Below are 16,924 nucleotides of genomic sequence, written 5' to 3' on the forward strand. Positions count from 1 at the left end.
TCTCAAGTCTCTACAGTGGGTGGGTTGCCCACTGCTCTATCCTGGGGAGTGCAAAGCCACAGTCTCTCAAGTCTCTACAGTGGGTGGGTTGCACACTGCTTTATTCTGGGGAGTGCAAAGCCACAGTCTCTCAAGTCTCTACAATGGGTGGTTTGCCCACTGCTACATCCTGGGGAGTGCAAAGCCACAGTCTCTCAAGTCACTACAGTGAGTGGGTTGCACACTGCTATATCATGGGGAGTGCAAAGCCACAGTCTCTCAAGTGGATAACAGTCTCCACTGGTTCTGGAGGGGGCTTGGTGCCCAGAGTGCTTCATCGGGCCAAGGACAGAGGCAGTGGATGCCTTTCTCCACTGGTTCTGGAGGGGGCTTGGTGCCCAGAGTGCTTCATCCTGCGAAGGACAGAGGTAGTGGATGCCTTTCTCCACTGGTTCTGGAGGGGGCTTGATGCCCAGAGTGCTTCATCCTGCATGTGGCGGTCCTGTCTTTGGCAGCGGTGCATGTGGCGGTCCTGTCTTTGGCATCGGTGCTTGTGGCGGTCCTGTCTTTGGCAGCGGTGCATGTGGCGGTCCTGTCTTTGGCAACGGTGCTTGTGGCGGTCCTGTCTTTGGCAGCGGTGCAGGTGGCGGTCCTGTCTTTGGCAGCGGTGCTTGTGGCGGTCCTGTCTTTGGCAGCGGTGCATGTGGCGGTCCTGTCTTTGGCAGCGGTTCAGCTGCTGGCGGTTCTGTCTGGCCCAGCAGTTCAGCTGCTGGTAGTTCTGTCTGGCCCAGCAGTTCAGCTGCTGGCGGTTCTGTCTGGCCCAGCAGGGCTCTTGCTGGCGGTCCTCTCTGGCCCAGCGGGGCTGATGGCGGTTCTGTCTGGCCCAGCGGGGCTGCTGGTAGGCTTCTCCACCGTGGTGATCCTCCCAGAATTTGCGGATTTCTTGGGCCCCTTCCCCACCTTGGAAGGTGTTGCTGCTGACTCCACACTCCCACCTGTGCCCCTGGGAGCGGCTTTGCTGGCTGTTGTGTTCCCACTCTCCTGCCGGGCACTGGCCACCTTTTGATGCTTGACAGGTGGGGGACTGTCCGTGCTGTGGCTCCTTGCCACACTGGGTGCCCTGCTGTCTGGTGGACTCCAGAATCCGGTGACTACTGGCACCACTGGTCCCGGAGATGTTGTGGCTGAGGTGCTAGGTTGGGACCTGGAGAGTCGGTCCCTAGGAGACTGACGGGGTGGGGGAGGTGAGGGAAAGAGGTCAAGGGTGGGCATGAAAAGTTTCTTAGGAACACTGGGACGGGTAGCTGGAGGGGGTTTGGGAGTGGAGTAAGAGGTTGTGGTTATAGGAGGTGTATGTTTGGTGACTTTGGGTGAAGGTGCATGCGCTGGAGGCTGTCGTGAGGTGGATGGATGTTGGGTGGGTGTGTGCCTGCGTTTGTGTACCTCGGGAGGTGGCGTCACAGACACACTGGGAGAGGACACAGGGGATGTGTGAATGGTAGTGGGGGTGGTGACTGCACGTGAGCGGGGTGCTGGTGTGGGTGTGCTGGTGATGGACGTAGTGGCTGTAGATATAGTGCATGCAGGTGTGAGAAGAGAAGAGACAGGGAGGGAGAAGGGAGACGAGGAGGATGGGGACACAGTGGAGGCAGTGGATGTTGGTATGTCTGCATGTGTGTGATGCTTGCGTGAGTGCCTCTAGGATGTGTGGTGCTTATGTTTGCCAGAGCTTCCCTTGTGTGCTGAGGTGTGTGCATGCTGGTCTGATGGTGTGTTTGGGGTAGGCTGAGGTACAGGGGATTGGGTCTTTGTGGAGGAAGTTGGAGGGGGAGGCTAGAGACAGGGACAATGGCTGCCATCAGTGCTGAGGCCAGAGTCTGAAAAGCTTGCTGAAGGGCTGCCTGACCAGAATGAATGCCCTCCAGGAATGCATTGCTTTGTTGCAACTGTCTCTCTACACCCTGGATGGCATTCAAAATGGTAGACTGTCCAACAGTGAGGTACCTGAGGAGGTCAATGGCCTCCTCACTGAGGGCAGCAGGGGTGACTGGGGCAGGGGCTGAGGTGCCTGGGGCAAAGGAGATGCCCACCCTCCTGGGTGAGCGGCCACGGGGCAAAGGCTGAGGGGCTGCTGGAAGGGCGGTGCTGGAGGGGGGATGGCGGCTGTACCTGTAGATGCTGGGGGCACAGATGTGGCCGCCTCCACAAGGGAGCTCCCATCAGAGGACGAGTCTGTTTCGCTGGTGTCAGCTCCTGTCCCGCCGTGGAGCTCCCCTCGCCCTCCGTCCCTCTGGTGAACTCAGAGTCCGTAGTGTCACCATGCAGGGCCATGTGGGATGCAGCTCCCTCCTGCTCCGGTGCCACTGCTCCTCTGCCAGATGATGCTAATGCACACATGTACAGGGAGACCACAAAAGGGGGGGGAGACAGAAGAAAAACAAGGTGAGTGCATGTATTACCACTACCGTTGGCGGACACGACAGACACAGAAGCCCCCTGCACTACGCCGCACATTTGGGGTCCACTATTCAATGCCTGGTAAATGGCCTACAAGGCTATGGCCGATATCTGCACACATGGATGTCACAGGAGCCGGACTAGGTGTAATTGGCACTGTACCCAGGTGGGGAAGGTGCCACAGGTTCTGCATGAAAAAGGGGACTTAATAGCACACTCGCCCTGGCCTAGGGAAACCCACAGCCCACCTCCCCCACCCAGATATCTCCACTGTGCGCTGAATCAGCAGAATGAGAGTGTACTCACCCTCTTGTTGCTGCTGTGATGCCCTCAAGCACCCATCCAACTCTGGGTACGCCACCACCAGGATCCTGAACATCAGGGGGTCATGGTGCGACGGGCACCCCTCCCACGTTGGGAGGCCATCCCCAGCTGGGCCTCCGCCGTCTTCTTGCTCCAGCGGCGAATGTCCTCCCATCTTTTATGGCAGTGGGTGCTCCATTTGTGATAGACCCCCAGGGTCCGGACGTCCTTGGCGATGGCACGCTAAATATCCTTCTTCTGGTGGGCGCTGACCTACAGGAATTGTACAGGGGAAAAAGAGAAGTTATTACCAACTGCACCGTCACAGTCATTGGCCCGCATCCCTACCCTTGCAGTGTTGCACATGCACTCACCCTCGTTTCATGCATGCCTCATTCTCACCCCCCCTCTCTTTCATCCACCACACTCCACACAGGCATTGCCCATACAGCATGCTCCCAGTTTACTTACCTGTTTGTAGGACCCCATCCACGAGTTTCTCTAACTTCTCCGTGGTGAAGGCAGGGGCCCTTTCCCAGACGCACTAGCCATTGTCTCTTCCAGACTGAGGTCACAGCAGCACTTGCAGTGTAGGTCCTCTCCTGTCAAAGATCAGGTATCGAGTGATTGAACAGATAGAAAATGGCGGTCACGTCAGCGGCGGTGCGTACCGTCACTGCCGGCGTACATCGTCATTGGCTCCTGGGACCCATAGGGTCCAATGTTAACCAATGCAGAATTGCGCCGCGGTCTTTGACCGCCTACCGTGGCCTTCGACCGCCTACCGTGGCCTTTGACCGCCTACCGTGGCGGTGTACAACGCCAGCGCAGTTACCTCACATCCCATTGTCCCACTTTACAGGTCAGGCAGCTGCCATTTCAGGGGCCCAAGTGGCTTGAATTATAACTGCGTCACACATATATAGGCCTCAGCTCAACACTCATACAGGCATAAACCGGGTTATGAATGGTTTTCTGAGTAAGCTGTGTTTACGTACCTCTGAGTTGGTTGACTCTGTGCTCGCTGATGTTCTTCATAGGCACCGTCCGCTGGGAAATGTGAGGAGATGGCGGCATCCTCCGGTGTACAGACCACTGGTGGACCTGTCGACAATGGAGGAAAGGCATGTAATCATCACCTACAGGTTTGATCGTGCCACAATCCTGGAATTGTGTGCCCAGTTGGAGCCGGACCTGATGTCAGCTATCTGCCATCCTACAGGAATCCCCCCTCAAGTGCAGGTGCTGTCAGTACTCCATTTCCTTGCAAGTTGGTAATTTCAAACAACAGTGGCCATAGCATCAGGGATGTCCCAGCCTATGTTTTCCAACGTATTGTCCAGAGTGTTGTCTCCCCTGCTGAAACACATGCGGAGCTACACCGTTTTCCCTCAGGTGGAGGATTTGCCTACAGTGAAAGGTGATTTCTATGCCCTGGGACATATCCCCAACATCATAGGTGCCATTGATGTGACACATGTGGCCTTGGTCCCCCCCGCAGGAGTGAACAGGTGTACAGAAACCGGAAGAATTACCATTCGATGAATGTGCAGATGGCGTGTTTGGCCGACCAGTACATCTCCCATGTTAATGCCAAATTCCCTGGCTCAGTGCATGACACTTACATCCTGTGGAATAGCAGCATCCCTTATGTGATGGGGCAACTCCAGAGGCACCGTGTGTGGCGATTAGGTGAACACCTGGAACAAAATCATTGGGAATATTTGTCTGGGTCTGGGGATATCCCTAAAGGTTAGTGTGTGTCTAACAGTTTGCAGGTGACTATCGCTACCCCAACCTGTCATGGCTACTGACCCCAGTGAGGAATCCCAGGACAAGGGCAGAGGAACGCTGCAGTGAGGCACATGGGCAAACTAGGAGGGTTATAGAGAGGACCTTTGGCCTCCTGAAGGCCAGGTTCCGCTGCCTCCATATGACAGGTGGTTCCCTATTCTACTCACCAAAGAAGGTGTGCCAGATCATTGTGGCCTGCTGTATGCTTCACAACTTAGCTTTGGGATGACAGGTGCCTTTTCTGCAGGAGGATGGTCCAAATGGAGGTGTTGTGGCAGCTGTGGAGCCTGTGGACAGCGAAGATGAGGAAGCAGAAGAAGATGACGTCGACAACAGGGACTCTGTGATCCTGCAATACTTCCAGTGAGACACAGGTAAGAATACAAACCTGCCTACTACATGTACTTTATCACTACTACCTCTCTACTGTCTGTCCTTTTCACCCAGTGTATGGTCACTGAGTTGTCACTTTCCCTTACGATTTCAGTGATGTGGGTCCCACTGTGTGACATCTGCTTTGTTTCCTCATGGACTATAGCTGTGTGACATAGGTATGTTGGCATTCCTATTGAAAGAGCATTTTGTCACTGTAATTGCTAATAAAACATTTCGAAATCACAGACTCCAGATTGTTTTGTGCTTTAAGGGTGTTTATTTAAGTGCTAAATATTGGAGGGTGTTGTAAAATGGTGAGGGGTGATGGTGGAGGAATGTCCATGGCAGAGTCCAGTCAATTGGTCTCACAGGTGCATTGTCCAAAGGGGCATAGGAAGTGGAGCTGGGGCAGTTGATGGATGGACAGGGTTACAAAGTGGGACAGGGGGATGACATTCAGGGTGGTCTCATTTCTTGGCGGGGGTCGTGGCATCGTTCTCTGTTTTTGTCCTGGATCTCAGGGACGGTTTGCGGGGTGGTTCTTCCTCTGCAGGGGGTGGGGTGCTGGTGTGGTGGTCCTGTGGCGGTGCCTCCTGTCCACTAGCGCCGGCAGAGGTGGTGGGCAGTTCATCGTCCTGGCAAGTGTCAGGGGCCCTTTGTTGTGCCACAGTGTCCCTCCTGGTGTTGAGGACTTCCCTCAGCACCCCTACGATGGTGCCCAGGGTGGAATTGATGTATCTGAGTTCCTCCCTGAAGCCCAAATACTGTTCCTCCTGCAGCCGCTGGGTCTCCTGGAACTTGGCCAGTATCGTTGCCATTGTCTCCTGGGAGTAATGGTAGGCTCCCAGGATGTTGGAGTTGGTTCCCTGGGCCTGTCCTCCCCCTGTCGCACAGCAGCCCTCTCAGTTCCCCTGTTTCCCTGGGCCTCTGTCCCTTGGACCGTGTGCCCACTGCCACTGCCCCCAGGTCCCTGTTGCTGTTGGGGTGGTGGGTTAGCCTGGGTTCCCTGTAGTGGTGGACACACTGCTGCTTGACGTGTCCTTGAGACAGAGGTATGGGCCCGCTGGGTGGGTGCTGTGCTGGTGTTTCCAGAGGGCGGAAGCTCTGTGGTGGCCTGTGCCAGCGTGAGGGAAACCAACTGTTCTGAGGTCCCAGATGTGCTGGGCTGGGCATCTAGATCCAGTTGGACGGAGCTGCTGTCATCACTGTGGGCCTCTTCTGTTGGTGGTGTGGACATGTCTGGACCCTCCTGTGCGGTGACGTTGGGTAGGGGTCCTGCAGGGGTATAAAAGCATAATTATTGCATCTGTGTGTTCCATGGTGTGCAATGGGTGGGTGCCTGTGTACCCCAGTGCTTGCATTCCTGTGTGGGAGCTTGTGTGATGATGGTTTAGGGGTGTGTATGGGTATGTTCAGTGGCCATGCTTTGTTGATGGGTGTCCATGCTTTGTTGTTGCATGCAGGGCTTGGTGTTGGGATGTGTGGTTTGTGATATTGGGACATTTGTGAGGAGTTGGAATGATGGGGGTGAGGGCGAAGGTGGGGGTATGTGATGGCATGCAGGTAGGGTGGGGGATATAGTAGTGAAGGATTGCCTTACAAGAGACAATTCCTCCATCTACTCCAGCAAGGCCCTCAGGATGCAGAATAGCCAAGACTTGCTCCTCCCATGTTGTTAGTTGTGGGGGAGGAGGTGGGGGTCCGCCGCCAGACCTCTGAACCGCCAGGTGGTGTCTTGATACGACGGAACGCACCTTCCCCCGTAGGTCGTTCCACCTCTTCCTGATGTCATCCCTTGTTCATGGGTGCTGTCCCACTGTGTTGACCCTGTCCACTATTCGGTGCCATAGCTCCATCTTCCTAGAAATGGAGGTGTGCTGCACCTGTGATCCGAATAGCTGTGGCTCTACCCGGACGATTTCCTCCACCATGACCCTGAGCTCCTCCTCAGAGAACCTGGGGTGTCTTTGCGGTGCCATGGGGTGGTGTGGGTGATGTGTGGGGTGGTGTGTGTTGTGATGTGTGGGATGATATTTAGTGGTGTGTTGTGTGAGGTGCGTGGAAGTAATGTGGGTGATGGTATTGTGTGCCTGTGGATGCTTGGTTGTAGTTTGTAGTGTCTCTCTCTGGCCTTCTTTCAGAAATTTTGGGCGTAGGGGTTTGTGGGTGATGTGGGTGTGTGTTTTATATTGTATTGGGTGTGTGGGAGTGGTGTATGTATGTGTATCAGGTGTGTGTATTTCGAATTGTCCAATGTGGCTGTGTTTTGTAGATGTGTGTGTATTTTGAGCGCGGCGGTGTGTACCGCCAATGGAATACCACGGTTGGAAGACCACCGCGTGGATTCGTGGGTCGTGATAGGGTGGGCGTATTTCTGTTGGTGTGACGGTGTCAGTTTTGTTTTCGCCAGTTTATCACTGACCTTTGGTGTGGTGGACTTGTGTGGGTGTGTAAATTTTGGCGGTAATGTCTTAGAAAAGACAGGAGTCATGCCCATCACCCCAATGGCGAGCACAGTGGGCCAGGGTCCCCCAGTCATGGCCATGGCACCCCATGCCATGTTTGGGGGCCCATTTCAGGGCCACCAATGGCACTTTAAAAAAGAAAACTTTCCTGTACTTACCTATACTTACCTGGAATGGGGTCCTCATCCTCTGCTGTCCCTTTGGTGTGGGTGGGGGGTGTCCCTGGAGCCTGGGGAGGGCACCTGTGGGCTTATTTCCTGGTGTTCCACCATGGAAATAGGCCCACAGGGCCCCTAACCCCTGCCCTGACCCAGGCATTAAATAATGGTGCAAAGCAAGCTTTGCACCATTATTTGACCCCTACTCCCCCATGCGTGATTTCAATACAGGGGATAAATATGGCACTAAGGCCATAGAGTCATTTTTTCCACAGGAACGCAACCTTGCATCTCATTGACGCAAGGTAGGTTTCAATGTCCAAAAAATTACTTTAACTCCATAACCTTGGTGCTAGATGGGTCTAGCGCCAACGTATAAATATCGAGTCAGTTTTGCACCAAATTTGCATTAAACAAATGACCCAAATTCGGCGCAAAACAAGTATAAATATGTCCCTTAATCTATGCCCTTGTTTATAGACAGGGTTGGATTGGTACTGTACCTCTGCTCACAGGGTTTGTACACCCATAACCACATGATTGCTGGCAGCTCTTCTGTATCCCTTTACAGTAGGTGTCACTGTTGCAAATTTGGGCAGAGGAAATATGTCACACATGAGTCCTACTGCAGGACATATGGCAGGCTTATTAGTAAGTAAAACATTTGCAGGCAAATCAAATGAGATGATGATGCAAATTTATCAGCAGACAAATATCTCCAATTCTATTTCACAGGAGAACTTCACGATGTGGAGTAACAAATGAGGGAGATAGTTCAATTTGAAAACTAAAAAAACTGAAATGTGTCTGTTATATGTAACTGACATCTATATATATATATATATATATATATATATATATATATATATAACTTTTGCTACCATAGATTTCAGATTCCATTATTGATATAATTTGTGGAATCATAATAAGCGCATCACAGAGGTGCAAGTCTTACTTATGTCATTTACGTATATCTGGTGTATTTTAGAGTTTTATTGTTTATAAATGGTAGTGTTTTTTCACTGCATTTCTACATTTTTTTAAATGTTAAGTTAAAATGTAACTACCTTTGTCATGTATGACCCATCTCTACCTTTTGGCCTGGGCCAGGTCTAGCACCCAACCCTCCTCACAGATGGCCAACCACAGTATTAGACTATGCATGGCAGAGGTTGGCCATAGGGCCTGGCCTGTGGGCAGGCTCTGCACCCAACCACATGTGGCAGCCAACACCTGGCCATGCATGGCCTTTGGCTGTGGGTGGTGATGGAGTGGCTACAGGTCAAGGCTGGAACGCCATCAACATGTACTGATGTTTATGTATAATACTGAGGGCAGATTTTATTTGTTATGTTACTCCAATCGCACTTGAAACTCACATACCCTCCAACTTTCGAAAAGTAAAAGCACTCTAGTCACATCACAGCAGCATAAATATGCCAAAATGCATTTTCATACGGCCCTTGTCATTTCAAAGATGGCACTCAAAAATACCAACCTGAACAGGTTTTTATAATTCAGTGCATGGAGTTACATAGTAGGGGGCATATTTATAATCCCCTAGCGCCACAATGCACCACAATAGCGTAATTTTTATTTACACTAATGTGGCCCAACAAGGTCAAAATCGTAGCTCCTTGTTTACAGTGGTGCATTGTGCCAATTTGTAACTCTTTGTGCTACATTATTCTTGTGCCAGGCATAATGTACGCAACAGGGTCCTTCCCCTGTTAGGAGGGGGCGGAAAAATGGCCAAAGAATCGAAGAGATTTCTTTGCGTTATTTTGTACGGCACTTTTAATGCCTGCTCAAAGCAGGCGGTAAAAGGGGGCTTCTATTATTTATAATGGTCCCCTATGTACTCTGCAGCGGTAGGGCCAATATTTTGGCGCTACTCCTGCAGAGTACATCAATAGCGTCTTGAAAAATTACGCTATTGCCCCCTACTCTGCGCCATGGTGCCACGTATTTTAAATATGGTGCACACAGGGTAGCGGTAGGGGGGTACTAAAGAGCAGCACCACTTGCCATAAATCTGCCCCTAGATGCGCTGGAACATGTTTCTGGATGTGGGCAGGTACTCAGCAAAGACTTAACAATTAGCAAATAAGTGAATCAGAGAACTCAAACTGCCAAGAGAGTATTTCCCTCTATATTACCCTTCAGTAACGATCTGCTTATAGCGGCAAGGGAGTTTACATCCATGTGTACCCAGGGCCTCTAAAAAACTTGGGAAATGGGTACGCAACTGATATATTTTCCTTACCACTTGCATCATGACTCTGTACCATTAGGAGTTCACATTCATCATTGTGTTAAGTGTGCTGTTCTGTGCCCACTATGACACTAAGGGGCACATTGTGCTACCTTAGCACCGCCATAGCATCATTGCCTTTCCCCCGCGCCATATTTACAAAGTAGAGAAATGCACGCATTGCGCCACTTTGTAACCCCTTGCGCCACATTATGCCTGCGCCAAGCATAGTGTATGCAAGGGGGTGTTTCTGTGCAGGAAGGCCCAAAAAATGGTGCAGTGAAATTTCCATTATTTCACTGCACCATTTTTTCCGTCATTTTTAATGGCTGCTCAAGGCACGCATTCAAATGACCCACCCATGGGTCTGCCTTTGCTTTGCTGCACTATTGTCGCTATTGACGCTAGTACAGGAAAGCGCCGCTACAGTGTCAAGAATTGTGACGATGTTGTGCTAACGACCGCCAGGGTGCGCCGCATTCTAAAAATGGCACAACCATGGTGTCGTTAGGTGGGGCAAGGGTGAAGCAAGAAGAGTGGCACATCAGGACCGATGCACCACTTTCTTGTAAATATCCACCTCAGCATGCACACATGTGCGTGCAATTTGGTGACACGGTACACATTTTAAAGCACAAAACAATATTGCAGGTTTTTGATATGTGTTGTTTATTTGTTGTAATTTTTAGCTTTCAGGTAAAATGCATAAAACAACGTAACTATCTCATATGTATATAAGTAAACAATTGTATTTAAGTTACTTACAGAGGGCACCATTTCTGCCCCTTGGGTTGTCCCCCATAGTAGATTAGATGTTTTTGACTATGGTCCTGATGAATTGCCATTGACCCTCTAGGAAACATTTTGGCTACATACTGAACACTGGGACAGTCCACATCGCAGATGTTAGACTTTTTTTTACCTTAACAAGGACATCCACCCGGAATAACATTGATTTGTGTGTTGATTTTATTTATTGGCACCACCCTGATCTGCACTCACAGCACAAAAGAATGATTGTTTTCAGACTGAACACCATCAGACAAACAGACAGGAAAAGATCTCTGTAGAAGAGCCCCCTGGCGGCTGTGTTGATTATCGGAGCTCCCCTCCGAAAAAGAGGATAAACCTGTGACCAGGAGTAGTCTGGGGATCCATAGACCCCACAATGTTGATGACCTGATACTGAAGCATACAGCTTTGGTGGGTGAGGTACTGTGCATCCTATAAAGGCTACTCCTGTGAAACTGAAGGGACCTTTTTACCATAGTTTGGCTAATCTGGCTTCTTTACAGAACAGCCCTCCTTCTTTGCTAAGCACAGTATTGACTGGGAAGACGTGTGCTGGACCGAAATTCTCTCTTATTTCCCTCCAAGATATTTTGTTCTTTTTATTGCATGGGCACTTGCCAGTTTAGGAGGTTGCACGGATCAGTGATGATGCTTCTTTACAGGTAAATATGGCTCTATCTGTTGGGCATCACATGATCAATGCCTATCCTTACGATGGCAATTCAACTCTACTGCTGACTGAGTGCAATGGCTGGATTGAGGCTGTCACTTTTTTGCTCAGCAGTTTCTCTCATCTGAGGTGAGTTCTGCCGGTAGTTGCATGTTTATGAGAAGGAATCACTGCTTTATGAGTGGGGTAGGTTGCCATGTGATTCATTCTGTAATATAGGATTGGGCACTGTCGCTTAATTTGGCAGTTTCTTCCTTCTCCCTGCCTTGCTTAGTACAACTCTTTGCTGTGGTTCAGATCTTTTCATTGCTGTAGAAGGATCCTACACCAGATGCAAGTCGTGTAGTTAAAGAAAGAAACATTTGTGATTCCATCTAACAAGAGCCCCACATACGATGCAGGGCTTCTACTGATAACTGTTTTGGAATCGTAAAGAGTACAGTTTAAGAATTAGCAATACAGCATGTCCAATGTCCATGCGATCTCCAAAATGGGGCTATAATTAGGCATACACTTAGTACATTTCTTACAACTTTTGTAAATTTAAGGTTAGATTATGGACCACTGGTATTCAGCTTGGAGTTTCCAAAGAGATCTCTATGGTGTGAACATCACATTATCTAACAAGCTGTAATAGGATCAGAGCAGTGAATCTGTGCCCTGTTCATAGACAGGTTTGTACTAGTACTGTACCTGTCACAGGGTCTATACATCCAAAGCCACAGTCATGCTGGCAGCACTTTTTGACCCAAAACAGTTGCTGTCACTGTTGCATGTTCTGGGCAGAGGAATGATCATGCAGGTATATTTAACTGTAGGGCACACACCAGACTTCTCTGTTAATAAAACAACATTTGCAGAGATAGTTCATGACTTTATGATGCAAAGTAATCAACTGTGGATTTCACATGCAAACTACACAATGTCCTCACCCACAGATTTTCAGTAGGAAAAGCATCCTATAAGTCTCAGAATTGCATAGAAAATGAGAAGGACTTATCAGTGTTATGCCCTGGTTGAAATTACTAACATCGTAACTAAAGATATGTGTACATCACAGCCGACATTCATCACAGTCCCAGTTAGACACGCCCCTGTCGTATGGAAGATAGTAGAGTAAAACATTGTATGTATGGAATTCCTTATCTTTTAACACTGTTTTGTGCTATTACTTTTTAGTTGGCAGAGTAAGGAATACGTGTGAGGTGTGATGTGCCCATTATGCACTTGGCATGCATACATGAGAGCGAGATTGTTTATCATTATTTTTTATCTTTCAAGTCTCATGCATAAGAAGGCGTGACATCTAAAATAGGGAATTATGTTACATACATAAGTAAACAATCCTACTTAAGTAAGTTATGGTGAGAGCCACTTATGCATTTCGGGGTCCCCCTCATAGTAGATTAGGTATGATATATATATCTTGACGTTCCATTAATGGACACATCTAGTGAAAGGATGAGTCTGGCCTAAATCTGCTATTTCTCACAGAATCATATGGAGAGAATGAAGGATTGATGAATATATTATGACTTTCACATACACCCCTGGTGACCCCTAAATGACGTCTCTGTATTTAAGGCTTGATACCCATGCCAGACAATGTCCTGAGTGCAGTGTTGTTGCTTTCAGAATCTCCAAAGACCCGGAAGTGACACCAAATAGGACTGCAAACAACAGCGTATGAATTCACTTGTAACATGACTTTCTGCCTTTGTTTACTTTAATAGTTAGCCAGGGATCATTAGCACATGTAAAAAGGCTTTCTATTTGTGTGTGCTGTTTGATGTGTGTCTAGATAAGGGTGAAAAATATCGGCATTAGGTGATTTAGGTGAGAACCGGCTAGGTGGTAACCCTACCTGCGAGCTATGTTCTGATACCACACCATTGCCCCGATTCACAAAGGTAAACTTAGACCAAAAGTCTAAGGGACATTTAGCAGCTCCTAGCACCATTCTAATGCCACATTAGCATCATTCTTTTTAAAATAATGTGGCATTAGAAGGCCAAAAACGCTGCGCCATATTTACAAAATGGCGCAATGCATGCATTGCACCACTTTGCTACCTTTTGCGCAATAGTATGCCTGCACCAGGCATGGTGTATGCAAAGGGGGCATTCCCCTGTTAGCGGAGGAAAAAAAAATCTGCAAAGAAAGTCAAGAGATTTTTATGTGTCATTGTTTTTGACACGTTTAATGCCCGCTCAGAACAGGTGTTAAAGGGAGGCTTCCATTAGTTACTCACTGAAGAAAACACAGTGACAGGTCAGGTGTATTTCAGTGATTAGAGTCCTTTAAAATGCCTGAAATTCCCCAGTTTTGCATGTAATGTGGGCAAAGCACATTGTAACATGTGCCACACCCAGTGTACCTGTTTGCTAAGGGAGCTTGATTAAAAGCTTTTTTCCAAAAGCTTTTAATCAAGCTCCCTCAGCTAACGGGTACAACAAGGAATATGGTGTGAGGTATGGCGTGTCTGCAGTGCTTAGCATAAATAGCAAATTTCAGTGGTTTCATGGTTTTGTATTCACTGAAACATAAGCAACCTTTAACTGTGTGTTTTTCTGTGAATTGCTAGGTTTTTTTTTGTTTTTTTTTATGTATGTCATTCACCTGCCATCGACCCTTCATCACTGCGTTTTGATGAGCACACTATGAGGTGCATAGAAGGTTTGATCTTTGGCCTGACCTGCAGCACCTGCCTGGGTATGAAAATCAAAATTTTACACTAGTACACCTAGGCCCAGATTTAGGAAAAGTGGTGCTTCATTAAATGAAGGGCCACTTTTCTTGTGCCAATTGCACCCCCCCTAATGTCACCATGTGTGCGCCATATTATTAATGATACGGCGCACGTTAGGATCAATAGCATCATAATTTCTGATTGGCACTAATCCTCTAAAGTTCATAGAGGCCCATTATAAAACAATTGTGTGCCTCAATTTAATGCCTGCACTGAGCAGTCATTAAAATTACGAGAAAAATGGCGCAGTGGAATCCCACTTTTCTGAGCCTCCTAATGGAGGAAGACCACCCCTTGCATTCATTATGCCTGGCAGAGGCATAATGTGGCGCAAAGATTTACAAAGTGGTGCAATGCGTGCATTGCACCACCTTGTAAATTGGGCACAGCGTTTTTGCCAATCTACCTCCGTATACCACAAACAATGATGCTAATGTGACACTAGGTGGCGCTAGGCCCTTCCTAAATTTGGGCATTAGTTTTTCCTGAATATGTCCTCGTTTTCCTTGTTACGGTCGAGCATGCATCGCATGCGCTTGCACATGCGTTTCGCTTGTGAGACGATTTAGGAGTTAGAAAAGGGCTTGGAGCCCCGTCCATGTCACATAAGTGTCTTTCATTGGTTCGTGGGCTTGCCTGTTAAAATCTGCTTGCTTTCATTAGTGGAAGGCACGCATACGTCATGCCTTTTCTGGTGGTTAGCCCTCCTAGAGTGCAGCGACCAAGTACTGAAAACATGCGAGGCTCGCTGTTTCCCGTCAGGTTTATGAACTACTTTTTACCTTTTTTTCGCAGCGCGATCTCGCTTGGCAGAAGTCGAGCACTTTGCATAACATCGACCCTGTTACATAGTTAATTACACTTTTGATGGTTACGTAGATAATTGCACTTTTGCCGATAGGTTTCACTACGAGTGAACTGTAAGCAACTTGATTGTGCGTTTTTTTTCCATTTAATGCAGCAAGAAAAATCCAGTTGGGAGTTAACAACTGCTAATAGCTCTCACTAGGAGGAATGCGAGACCCTGTTACATTGCAAATGCTTGTTTCAGAGAGCCCGAGCACCCACCTGGACTATAGTGTGGCACGTCTCACAGTGCCCTCCCATTTCTGTAGAAATTATTTTTCCTCAGCTTCGTTTTTGTTGTTTTTTGTTACAAAATTGTGATTATCAAACTTTCAGGGAAAAATTATACCCTTTATCAGGCAATCTAGTTGACAGAAATCATTTTTCTAAATTGTGACTTCAAATGGTAATATATACAAAACAATTTCAAACCCTTTCACTGGCATGTTTTTAAAATGTCAATCTCTCAAAAACTACTGAAAGGATTTACAGAAGCATGCTTTCCCAGAAAATGTCCAGTTTCAAAGTGCGAATAGGTTCAGTTGTTGTAACTGAGAGCAAAATGTATAATGGGATCTAAAATGGGAAAGCTCATTTTTTGAGTCCCTATCACTTTAACCTTTTTAATGTGCACAGGTTTGCATGAAGTGTAACAACCTGGACCTCACCTTGCTGCAGTAGACAAAGGCCAAATTTGGCGCACGCTCATCCAAAAGGCCACATTTATGGGCAAATAAAAAAAGATTTTTCTGTGGAAAGTGTAGTGTGAATCATAACTACACAGTAGTGACTGTCACTGTGTAATAATGGAAAATAATATGGAATAGAACGTTTTTGTTCTTTATACTTGAGAATTTTGAATTGTGTTTTTAATTCATATTCAAGTGCACTCAATTATATACTCCTTAAATTGTGCAAAGCAAGAAAAAGATGAGAACAGCAGGAGAAAGAAATCATATTTTGTGAGGCCAATAGAATTATAAGGTTATGATATGCCATGTCATTTATCTTATGTAATGTTATGTAATGCTATGTCATGTCATGCTATCTTATGTAATGTTGTATTATGCTAGGTCATGCCATGTTATTCTATTTAATGTAATTTTATGCTATGGTATATCATGTCATTTTATCTTATCTTATGCAATGTTATGTTATGCTATGTCATGTTGTGTTATGCTATCTCATGTAGTATTCTGTAATGTTGGTCTTCTAAATCCCAACAACTCACTTAAAGGTTTTTGGGTGCTGTATGTGGAGAGGAAGCAGTAGAGCTTAGTAACTGACTCCAGACCCCCAAGATGGTAGATTGTTTGAAGATACTTTACCTCTCACAGCAGACACACATTGTAACCCACAGAGGTTGCAGCACTTCTGAGTCTTCCAACAGTCTGTGTCACTTTGGCACTCTGGGGCAGGCAGGGGCAGATTGCACCCATCTATTTCTTTGGGGCAGGTCCCCGGATGTGGTGCGTCTGTAAAACACCAACAGGATTGAACTAAAAACACAGCCATCCTGAGCTAACAGCACAACTGCCACAGGCTGTTCACAGATCATCACACTGAATTATCCTTATAGATTGCTTGACTCCTTTGGAACTAAGGGGAAAAAGCTTCCAATATCTTCAGAGAAACTGCACACTGCTGAAACTACCATCTCTTGTAGGTTACATTAAGGTGCCTCATATAGAACCCCTTTCCTCCCTCTCATATCATCCTCCTTCTCCCTCTTCTACTCTCCTATTTGTCTTCCCCCACACTATTTTCTCTGTGACTCCTCAGTCTACAGCTCTTCTCTAGAACTCCTCATTTTACTTCTGTCCTACGTACACTCATCTCCATACTGCTGATAGCTCTACTGATCTCCACTCTACCCTGTTCTTTCTATTGCTGTTCTCTCTAATGTGCCTTAGGCCATATGTATGAACAAATTTTCCGATTGACACAGAATGGGAAAAACCCTTTGCTACATCTGGCCCTTAATCTCTTATTTCTTGCCACTCTTTTTTCTATCACTCCTCACCCCTTCACTTCAACGTACCACTCCTGACTCCACTGGACCTCTCTATACCACTCTTTTCT

The 16,924-nt window shown here is 47.6% G+C and overlaps 1 protein-coding gene across 1 annotated transcript in view; it reads right to left on the reverse strand.

Annotated features, from left to right (window-relative positions):
* The window catches only part of LOC138296982 (WAP four-disulfide core domain protein 8-like), a 158,438-nt gene that overhangs the window by 34,911 nt on the left and 106,603 nt on the right, over positions 1-16,924 (reverse strand). The window contains exon 5 of the mRNA XM_069236499.1: positions 16,171-16,317. Within this exon, the coding sequence (XP_069092600.1) occupies positions 16,171-16,317 (147 nt within the window). The remainder of the gene's footprint in view (positions 1-16,170; positions 16,318-16,924) is intronic.

The sequence above is a fragment of the Pleurodeles waltl genome, chromosome 5 (assembly GCF_031143425.1).
Source record: "Pleurodeles waltl isolate 20211129_DDA chromosome 5, aPleWal1.hap1.20221129, whole genome shotgun sequence".
In the NCBI taxonomy this organism is placed as follows: domain Eukaryota; kingdom Metazoa; phylum Chordata; class Amphibia; order Caudata; family Salamandridae; genus Pleurodeles; species Pleurodeles waltl.